This window comes from Triticum dicoccoides, chromosome 5B (assembly GCF_002162155.2).
Source record: "Triticum dicoccoides isolate Atlit2015 ecotype Zavitan chromosome 5B, WEW_v2.0, whole genome shotgun sequence".
In the NCBI taxonomy this organism is placed as follows: domain Eukaryota; kingdom Viridiplantae; phylum Streptophyta; class Magnoliopsida; order Poales; family Poaceae; genus Triticum; species Triticum dicoccoides.
Genome location: NC_041389.1, coordinates 565,631,993 through 565,643,422, shown reverse-complemented (window position 1 = coordinate 565,643,422; position 11,430 = coordinate 565,631,993). Strand labels below are relative to the sequence as shown.

Genomic DNA, 11,430 nt, shown 5'->3' with positions numbered 1-11,430 from the left:
GTAAAACCAAAAAAACGAGGTTTGGGATTTTTATGCTATTTTTCCTGCTTATCTTGTTCTTTGGATTTCATTTAGAGTTTTGGTGGATGTTAAGACATAATGGTATCTTTGTTCCTCAACAAAAAGTAATATTCTCTGCCACTAATGATGCCCATGGCCCAATCTACTTAGATCTATTCCAAATTATGGGAATATAAACTCCTATTCTTGACTTTACAAAGGAGCCGTGTTTCTACCTTTGATAAAATCTTCCAAAATTTTCATGAGTTTACTTGTCACATATAAAGTCCAGATATGCAAGAATATCGCTTGCTCCAGTGCAATATTCTCCAAATAAATGTTATACTGCATCCCGTGGAGAAAAACAACATAGCCTGCGGTCCCCTGGACAAAATAACTCATTCATGCGAATGAATAAAATCATGCATATAGATACACAAATAGAACAATGAGTCACGTACAAAATTGAACATACACCAACAAGCAGCTAACAATTACAAAGCTGTGATGCTCATCATGGGTACATGAAACAGAAACTCTGTAAATGTAACGAAATACATAGAATACAGAATGATGCATCACTATGGAGCTAGCCGGATAGAATGACATTGTTACTACACCACTTATTCTATAAATGTCGCGATTGTGGCTCTGGCCATGATCTCCTCAATCCTTCAGTTTGCATATATAGAATCCCATCAATTGTAAGCTGTTGGCGGCTTGTGCTTTGGTGGTGGCTTTGGTTTTGGTTCGGGTTTAGGCTTCGGTTCCGGCTTAGGCATAGGTTCAGGCTTGGGTTCTGGCTTAGGCATTGGTTTAGGCTTGGGCTCTGGCTTAGGCATTGGTTTATGCTTGGGCTCTGGCTTTGGTTCAGGTTTGGGCATCGGCTTGGGCTTGGGTTCGGGTTTTGGCATCGGCTTGGGCTTTGGTTTTGATTCTGGTTCAGGCTTCGGCATTTGTTTGGGCATTGGCTCTGGTTTGGGTTTTGGCTTTGGCTCCAGGTCCGCAAACTTCTCGAGGACAGCAAGGCCCCGGCCAGCGGCGGCCGCTTGGTGGAAAGTGGAGGCTGCCACTACCCCGACGAGGAGCATGAGCACGGCAAGGAGGCGATGCCTCGCCATTGCTGCCAGCTCCTTGTGCTCGCAGCTAGGGGTGCACTTGTTGGCCGCTGCTTCTAGCCTGGATGGATGGATAGATGGATGGTGGGTCGGTGTGCTCTGTGTGGAGAAGTGAAGATACATACGGTGTGGTTTTATAGGGTGGAGGAGCCAATCAGACCCGGACGCGTGTGCAACTATCCCTGTAAACCAGTGCCGTCGGTGCGTGTGTGGATCGGCACAGCAACATATCCAGTAACATTATTTCAACTCTATTAGTTGCACCCTGTTGCAAACAGAAAAATCTGTTAGTTGCCTTGTCCCTTGCTCACGCCACACCACACGTTTATGTAGGGGCACCCATACCTAAGATGTATAGATGTGATATGTATTGTACTGTTGTGTGGCGTGCTGAGCAGTGTTGCCGGTAGGTACAGACCGACATGCATACAAACATAGATATGACAAAGACAGTAGTGGAGTAGCGTTAGTGGGGAGGGTCAGCTCTAGCTACGGGCATCCTCTTGTCGCAAGGACCAGTGGTGCACACGAAAATGACTCCCCATCCGTTTCTTTCACAAGGACCATGGCCCTTTTCTACCCTTCACTCCGGCCCTCACTAATTATTTTCATTGTAGCAGTAGGGCATGGATTCCAGCCCGGCGTATGTTCCCGTTGATTGGCTTGCATGGTTGGACTGCTCACGCTTTCCTTTTGCTAACCCTGTGTCAACCTTTCATGTCCTTTTTACTATGTTCTAGTACGTACCTCATCAACGTAGAAATATGGATAGGTAAGATGTGTGTAGTTAAGTAACTTGGCGGCTAGACCTAGCATTGATCCAACCCACAGATCTAGTGAATTTAAGCAAAATGCAGCAGCGTTGCCTTCTTTCCTCTGTTTCATTCACTAAGAGAGGAAAACCCCCAATACATCATAAACAGAGTTGTACACTGTACAAATATAGAAGGAAAATCAAGAGAAAGCATTCTCCTATTTTTGGTCGTGCATTTGAAGAGAAAGGAACAACAAAATTTCCAATATCAAGGCAACGAGCCTTATGGTGATATGTGATCATATTTGTGACTTGTGAGGAGATGCACTTCTTGCTGGTATCAAATGAGTCTAGTGGATAGGCATGATTTGATATAACGGGAATGTTTCGCCGTCCACTTCTCTCATTCGTTCGCTGTGGTTGCTCGCTGTGTATTATTGTTTTTTTTTTCTTATTTTGTTTAAAAAATAATTAAGTTGTGCGCAACTTCGATGTCTAGACACTAGTAGAAAAAGGGTCAAACGTGAAGCACATTAGTGCCGGTTTGTATTTGAGCCGGCACAAATGTATACATTAGTGCCGGTTCCAACGGCTAGCCGGGCCGCTCTCATTAGTACCGGTTCGTGGCTAACCTTTACCACCGGTTCGTGCCACGAACCGGTACTAATGAGAGTGGTGGCAGGATGTTGTCAGTCTGGGCCCCCTCCAGCACCTTTAGTACCGGTTCTTGGCACGAACCGGTACTAAAGGTCGTCCTACATAAACCCTTCGTCCACCCGAGCTCGCTCTGTTCTTCCCCTCTTCCTCTCGAGCTCATCACACATTTTGCCCAAAATTTGTCAAGATTTGAAGGCCCCCATCCATTCAAATGATCACAAAGGTTAGCAACTTTGTCCTTTCATCTCTCATTGCTAGATTAGCTCTTGCAATGCTTTATATAGTTATTAATTTGTGAGTTTAGTAATTTGGGAGGAAATATATGTATGTGCTAGTATTTGATTTATATGCAATTTGAGGTTAAAATAACACTTAGTTTGCATATGTAGGTGTGGTTTACTTAGTGCCTTCTAAATCTCCGTCGTAACCACCGTCGATCGCCCGCACCGTCCCGTCGCCGGCACCACCTTGTGGTGAGCCTCTTGTTCATGAAATTTTATATAAAAAATTGATGTTTGTGTGATTTGGATATATAGTTACTCGTATAATAATTATCTTACCCGTACGTTATTTGTTATACATAGTGCCATGGTTTTGATATCCGTCCCCGTCGACCCTCGTCCTTGTTATGATTCGGATGTGGTATATTCTCTTTTAAAACTATTTGTTGCATTTCGTGTTTATGACAAATTATGCCCATCAAGTTGACATAGATATTTTTATCTAGGAGGTATGTGAACCGAAAATTCCAACCGACCCTATTGTCGAGAGGTTAAATTTAGTTGAAAGAGAAAACGAGTACTTGAAAGAAAAATTGAAAAGAATTGAGGGGGAGAAGATGGAATTGGAGTTGCATGTTGCCGATGTCGTCGATGATCACAAGATCAAGAAGGAGAAAATGCGCTTGAAGATTAGAAAGATTAGAAAATATGCCATCGATAGTGAGGCTTGGTATCATTATGCTGTTGGATCAATTGTTACCTTAGTTGCGATCTTAATCGCATTTGTTGTTGCATTTAAATGCTTTAGCTAGAGAGTTGTTTGTTTGTTGCATTTAAGTGTTGTATGAATTTTATGTATGAACTTGTATTAATTTGGTCTATTCGGTGTTGTGTAATGAAGATGAGCCGGCAATGGATGTACGATGACCGATGCTCTCCCCAGTTCGTTGAGGGCGTGCATACTTTTCTGCTTGCGTCTGAGGCAAACAAGCGGGCGGATGGTTTTATGCCTTGTCCATGTGCTGGCTGTAAGAATGGTCGCAATTACTCTACGTCAAGAACCATTCACGTCCACCTGTTTGAGTCCGGTTTCATGCCCCACTATAATGTTTGGACCAAGCACGGAGAAAGAGGGGTTATGATGGAAGACAATGAAGAAGAAGAGGACGACGACAACTATCCTGGCCATAGGTTCCCTGAATACGATGATACAACAATGGGGGAAGAAGCTGAGCCGGTAATGCGGGAAGAAGCTGAGCCGGCAATGCGGGAAGAAGCTGAAGAAGAGGCATCAGATGAGCCCGTTGATGATCTAGGTCGGGCCATTGCCGATGCAAAGAGAAACTGCGCAAGTGATTTGGAGAAGAAGAAGTTGCAGCGCATGTTAGAGGATCAATAAAAATTGTTGTACCTGAATTGCGTAGGTGACAAGAAAAAGCTGGGCACCACATTAGAATTGCTGCAATGGAAGGCAGAGAATGGTGTATCTGACAAGGGATTTGGAAAGTTGCTGGTAATGATAAAGGATATGCTTCCAAAGGACAACGAATTGTCCGAGAGTACGTACGAAGCAAAGAAGGCTGTCTGCCCTCTAGGGTTAGAGGTGCAGAAGATACATGCATGCCCTAATGATTGCATCCTGTACCGCAGTGAGTACGGGGATTTGAACGCTTGCCCGGTATGTGGTGCATTGCGCTATAAGATCAGCCGCGATGAGCATGGTGATGTCGAGGGTGAGCGCCCCAGGAAGAAGATTCCTGCCAAGGTGATGTGGTATTCTCCTATAATACCACGGTTGAAACGTTTGTTCCAAAACAAAGAGCATGCCAAGGCGATGCGATGGCACAGAGAAGACCGTAAGAAAGACAGAAAGTTGAGAGTACCCGCTGACGGGTCGCAGTGGAGAAAAATCGAAAAAAAGTACGGGAAGGAGTTTGCAGATGACGCAAGGAGCGTATGGTTTGGTCTAAGCGCAGATGGCATTAATCCTTTTGGGGAGCAGAGCAGCAACCATAGCACCTGGCCTGTGACTCTATGTTTGTATAACCTTCCTCCTTGGTTGTGCATGAAGCGGAAGTTCATTATGATGCCAGTGCTCATCCAAGGCCCTAAACAACCCGGCAACAACATTGATGTGTACCTAAGGCCATTAGTTGAAGAACTCTTACAACTGTGGAATGGAACAGGTGTACGTGCATGGGATGAGCACAAACAGGAAGAATTTGACCTAAAGGCATTGCTGTTCGTGACCATCAATGATTGGCCTGCTCTCAGTAACCTTTCAGGACAGACAAACAAAGGATACCACGGATGCACGCACTGTTTGGATGATACCGACAGTATATATTTGAATAGTTGTAAGAAGAATGTGTATCTGGGACATCGTCGATTTCTTCCGAGCAGGCATCCTGTAAGAAAGAAAGGCAAGCATTTCAAAGATGAGGCGGATCACCGGACAAAGCCTCGCCACCGTACTGGTGCTGATGTACATGATATGGTCAAGGATTTGAAGGTGATATCTGGAAAGGGTCCTGGCGGACAATCTGTTCCAAAGGACGCTGACGGACGCGCACCCATGTGGAAGAAGAATTCTATATTTTGGGACCTGCCATATTGGAAAGACCTAGAGGTTCGCTCCGCAATCGACGTGATGCACATGACGAAGAATCTTTGCGTGACCCTGCTTGGCTTCTTGGGCGTGTATGGGAAGACAAAAGATACACCTGAGGCACGGGAGGACCAGCAACGTATGCACGGAGAAGACGACATACATCAGGGTCATGCAAGCTACGCTCTTACCAAAGAAGAGAAGGAAATCTTCTTTGAATGCCTGCTCAGTATTAAGGTACCGTCTGGCTTCTCGTCGAATATAAAGGGAATAATAAACATGGCAGAGAAAAAGTTCCAGAACCTAAAGTCTCATGACTGCCACGTGATTATGACGCAACTGCTTCCGGTTGCATTGAGGGGGCTTCTACCGAAAAACGTTCGATTAGCCATTGTGAAGCTATGTGCATTTCTCAATGCAATCTCTTAGAAGGTAATCGATCCAGAAATCATACCAAGGTTACAGAATGATTTGGTGCAATGTCTTGTCAGTTTCGAGTTGGTGTTCCCACCATCCTTCTTCAACATCATGACACACGTCTTAGTTCACCTGTGCCAAGAGATTAACATTTTGGGTCCTGTATTTTGTACACAATATGTTCCCCTTTGAGAGGTTCATGGGAGTCTTAAAGAAATATGTTCATAACCGTGCTAGGACAGAAGGAAGCATCTCCAAGGGCCATCAAAATGAGGATGTCATTGAGTTTTGTATTGACTTTATTCCTGACCTTAAGCCGATTAGTGTTCCTGAATCGCGGCATAAGGGCAGACTGGATGGAAAAGGCATGCTAGGAGGGGAACAAATAATATGTATGGACGGACATTCTCTCACTGAAGCACACTACACAGTTCTACAGAATTCCGCCTTGATGGCTCCGTATATGGATGAACACAAGAATTTGCTACGCTCCAAACACCCGGAGCGGTCTGATGACTGGATTACACGTGAACAAACCAGGAGTTTCGCCAGCTGGTTGCAGACACGTACCATGCATGACACCTCTATTGAAGATGACCTGTACTTGCTGTCTCAGTTACCATCTTCGAATATAATGACTTTCAAAGGGTACGAGATAAATGGTAATACATTTTACATGATCGCCCAAGATAAGAAGAGCACCAACCAAAACAGTGGTGTCCGCTTTGATGCAGAAACTAAGACGGGAAAGGAAACATATTATGGTTATATACAGGACATATGGGAACTTGACTATCGACATGGTTTAAAGGTCCCTTTGTTTCGGTGCAAATGGGTCAATATGACACGAGGCGGGGTAACGGAAGACCCGCAGTACGGAATGACAACAGTGGATCTCAACAATCTTGCGTATGCAGACGAACCATTCGTCCTAGCCAATGATGTGGCACAGGTTTTCTATGTGAAGGACATGTCTACCAAGCCAAGAAAAAGAAAAGATAAGGAAGCGAATGCATCGTACGATGAGCCAAAGCGGCACATAGTTCTTTTTGAGAAGAAAAACATCGTGGGAGTAGATGACAAGACAGACAAGTCAGAAGATTATGAAAAGTTTGATGAAATTGCTCCATTCACAGTGAATATTGACCCGAGCATCCCGTTAAATGATGACGATTTTCCATGGTTACGGCGCAAAGAGACACACGCGAAGAAAAAGTTTCACAACCAAAGATCTGGGATGTGATCGGCTTCACTAGCTATCATCACTTTCTTCTGTGTTTCGCACCGAGAGGGGAATCTCTGTAATAGTTAGGGTAGTTATGTGTTTTGGCATTTGAAACGCGAAGAAATTTTATGTGCAAACAAATTCTTTCATGCCTTTACTGATTTTTAAAGTTAAGTTATTCACAAACTAGTGATTCACACTAATTTCAAATAATTCAAAATTTAAACTATTCAAATTTGAAAACTACGGGCACTAACAGAAAGTTTGTAATTTTTTGTACCTAAAACAAAAATGTTCAGAAAGAAACTCTAAATACACAAAAAAAAAACAACACAAAAAAAATAAAAAAAGCCCTAACAGAAAGTTTGTAATTTTTTGTACCTAAAACAAAAATGTTCACAAAGAAACTCTAAATACACAAAAAAACAACACAAAAATAAAAAAAGCAAAAAATAAAATAAAAAAAGCCCGCCTACTAGGCCAGAGCGGCCTGCATACGACTAGAAACCCAACCTGTCGTTGGGCCAGGATGCAGGCCCGCAAAGGCCAAGTGGGCCCACAGGGCTGCAAAGAACACGTAGGCCCAGTAAGCCTGCTTTGGAGAGGAGCTCGAGAGAGCGACCGCACGGGGGTTTATAAACCAGTGCGGTCGCCCCTCGGCTAGCGAGGTGGGACTAAACTTGCCGCACCGCACCTGCGCCAGCGCACCCCCTTTAGTACCGGATCGTGGCACAAACCGGTACTAAAGGGGAGGCCTTTAGTACCGGTTTGTGCCACCACCCGGTACTAAAGGGGGTCGCTTCCCGCCGTTTGGCCTGGCCAAAACAGGCCTTTAGTACCGGTTGGTGGCTCCAAACGGTACTAAAGGTGCCTTCTATATATACAACGGCTACAAAAATTTCAGTTTCCCTCTCTGTTCGTTCCTCTGTTTCCGTCTCCGTCGCCGTCGCCGCCGCCCTCGATCATCTCCGTCGCCGCTCGTCTCCGTCGCCGCCCCCGTCCCCGTCGCCGCCCCCGTCCCCGTCGCCACCCTCGTCTCCGTCGCCGCCCCGGGCCCGTCCCCGTCGCGCCGTCCCCGTCCCCGTCGCGCCGTCCCCGTCCCCATCGCGCCGTCCCCGCCGTCGCCGCCCCAGCTGTCGCCTTGCCGTCGCCTCGCCTCGCCATCGCCTCGCCCGCTGTGAGCCCTCCCCGAGCCCGTACACACACACACACAAGCATGTTTAATTAGTTTAGATATATAATTAGTCTTTAATTAGTTTAGATTATTTAGATTATTATTTTGTATGTTTAATTAGTTTAGATAATTAGTGTTTAATTAGTACACACACACGTATTTTGTATGTTTAATTAGTTTAGATTATTTAGATTATTATTTTTTCACTATTATATATGTATGAATGCATGTTAGATGGATATAATTAGTGTTTAATCAGTTAGAAATTAGTGTTATATAGAAATGTTAGAAATTAGTGTTATATAGAAATGTTAGAAATGTTAGAAATTTTAGTGTTATTTAGATTATTTAGATTAGCATAATTAGTGTTATATAAAAATGTTAGAAATTTTAATTATCAAAATCCAATCATTAAAAAAATGTTACTTTTTGCGGGCATATAGCTAGTATTTGTTCTCAACGATGCCCGGCCCGCATCCTCGCCGTCGACCCGTCCACGACGACGTCCAGCCGACCCATGTCCGGGACTGGGCTCCGCCGGGCTGGCACTAGGAGGTGCTGCCTGGAGGGGCGCGCCGCTTGATGAGGAACCCGGCCCCGGGTCCCGTCGTCGACCCTGATCTCGTTTGGTGGCGTTCGCGTGGGCCAATTTCGATGCGGAGGGACCCGACCCCGCCGGAGGTGGTACGTCGCCGTGTTAGGGAGGAGGACGAGCACGTCCATCGCTACATGGTTGCGTTAGAGGGCGGCAGGTTTTCCAATACTTGGCAGTATCTTCGAGGATCTCACTTCAGCTATGATCCTGTGAGGGTTCCTTCTCTTTGGGTGTCCACCGCCCGCGCCGCAGGAACCGCGAGTGTCCTAGATTCTTCTGTAGTATTCGATCTTTAATTAGCTAGCCAGTGATGTACTATTCAATATTATATATTATTCGAGACGATGTATTCGAGATTATATCTATTATTCTAGACGAAGTATTCGAGATTATATCTATTATTCGAGACGATGTAATTTGAATACTAAATTGTTTTATATTTTTTTTGAATTAGTTAAATAAAAGCTATGGCAGACAATACCGACAGAGAGGGAGAACAGACCATGTTCGATATGATACGCGGGCCAGATGATGATCAGAATGAAGAAGATTATGACGGCTCCGAATTTTTAAACAACACCGGAGAGGGTGATATGATATTCGATCGCGACGACCGAATTGATGAAGTCATGAACTACGATTATGACGATGACGAAGAACATGTTGATCCTGAAACAACAAAGACCGGCGAGGTATATATATTTATATAAGCAGGTATCTGGTGATCATCACATGTTTTAAATGACTTGAAGATATATTAACGAATCGATCTTTGTTCTTCCAGCCATCCGGATCAAGCAAATCTTCAGGCAAAAGGACGAAACGAGGCCCGAACAAAAAGTTGAAGGAGGGCGTAAAGTACAATATCGAGGCAGTCAGACCTAATGGCGAACCATTAGCGCCTAAGAAGATTGCGAACAAGTTCGTTCGTCAGTGCGGAGTTCTTGTGAAGGACCAACTCCTGATCTCCCTTCAAGAATGGAGAGAGCTAGCAAAAGACAAAAGACAAAAAGGCAAAGAGGACGCTGCTCCACGTCCAGATGTTACTTTTGTCGACAAGAATCAAAAAGATCTGCTTTGGGATACTCTCATGGAACATTTCACCCTACCAGATCATTTCACAGAAGCAGATGTGCAGAAAGTCAAGGACGCTGCTCTTAGGAAGATGGCGGTTGCATTCAAGAACCACAAAAATCGTGAATGCGACAAGTACGTCAAGGGAGGAAGGAAGACTCCAGTATTCGAGGGAACACTAGAGAACCAACGTGCTCATTGGGACGATTTCGTGAAATTCAAGGATTCGGAATTAGCTAAGGAACGGTCGAGAATAAACAAGAAGAATGCCGAAAAAAGGATAAGTTCCATAAGCTGGGGCCAGGTGGCTATGCGGTGGCAATGCCTAAGTGGGATAAGTCTGAGAAAGAGATGGAGGATGCAGGTGCCACTCCGGTTACTAAGAGCTGGCCCCCCAGGGTCAGGACTTGGTTCTATGCGCATGGGGGGGAGTTGGACCCGAAGACAGGCAATGTTTCGACGAGGGCAAGTCTGAAGGGAGCCGACGATGCGACTTGTTGCAATAGAAGAGGCACGATCGGGGGTGTTCCAGCCCAACAGAGAGAACGACGAGCTTACGCGTGCCCTGGGAAATCCTGAACACCCGGGAAGAACACGAGGCAAGGGCGCTATTCCGTGGTATGAGGGGTTTTCAGACTGGAACACCGACTACAGAACCCGTGCGAGAAAGAAGATTGCAGAGGAGAAGAAGAGGAAGATGGAGGAGGAGCAGAGGAAGAGGGACTATGAACGCCTTCAAGGCCTAGAAGCAAGTCAAGCGGAATTGGTAGTCAAATTCCAGCAGCAGCAGGAGCAGATCGACTCACTTACCCAGCAAAGGGGGTCTCAGCAGCTGCAGCAGCTAGCGAATGATCCAGCATTGGATAGCACCGCCCCATCCATGCCGAGAAGCAGCGTGGGTTCCGCCCCGGACGACGCAATGCTGGGTAGATACCCCGTGGATGACATCACGGAGAACACTAGCTGCGAGCTACACGTCAAAATGAAGAACATATCCATGAAGGTGGCGGACGCCGTTGCTTTTACAAATCCCCCCGAGGCAACCTTCCATTGCAACCCGATTCCAGCGGGCTATGCTCGTGTCTTGGTTGATGAGGTGGTGGACCCATATTCGGATCTAGAGCTTGACTATGCTGGAGGTGACGACGAGCGCTTTCTCGGAGATGCCAACCATCGTATCATCCTATGGAAAAAGGATTGCATCAACTTTCGAAGGCCACCGACACCGCGCCAGCCGACTCCTCGTCGAAGTCGGCCACCGAGTCAGCAGTCTCCCGCTCCTGCAAGTCCACCAAGTCCGGCAAAGTGTCAGGCCACTCCTCCTCCAAGTCCGGCAAAGTGTCAGGCCACTCCTCCTCCTCCAAGTCCGCCACAGCGTCAGACGTCCACTCCTCCTCCAAGTCCGGCACAACCTCAGGCCACTCCTCCTCCAAGTCCGGCAGAGCTTCAGGCGGCCACTCCTCCTCGTCCAACTCAGCCCCGTCAGCCGTCTCCGCCGCCTCAGCAATCACAGAAGAGACACCCCGCAGCTATGGTGCGTAGCGGTACGAGTCGAGGTAGTGCAGGAAGTACAGGCGGAGGCAAGCG

The 11,430-nt window shown here is 46.1% G+C and overlaps 1 protein-coding gene across 1 annotated transcript; it reads right to left on the bottom strand.

Moving 5' to 3' along the window:
- Positions 1 to 409: 409 nt before the first annotated feature.
- On the bottom strand, positions 410 to 1,218 carry LOC119311648 (protein TsetseEP-like). The gene has a single exon (XM_037587310.1). It carries the CDS (start codon positions 1,119 to 1,121, stop codon positions 699 to 701), a length of 423 nt encoding a protein of 140 aa, XP_037443207.1. The 5' UTR covers positions 1,122 to 1,218; the 3' UTR covers positions 410 to 698.
- Between the last annotated feature and the right edge of the window lie 10,212 nt (positions 1,219 to 11,430).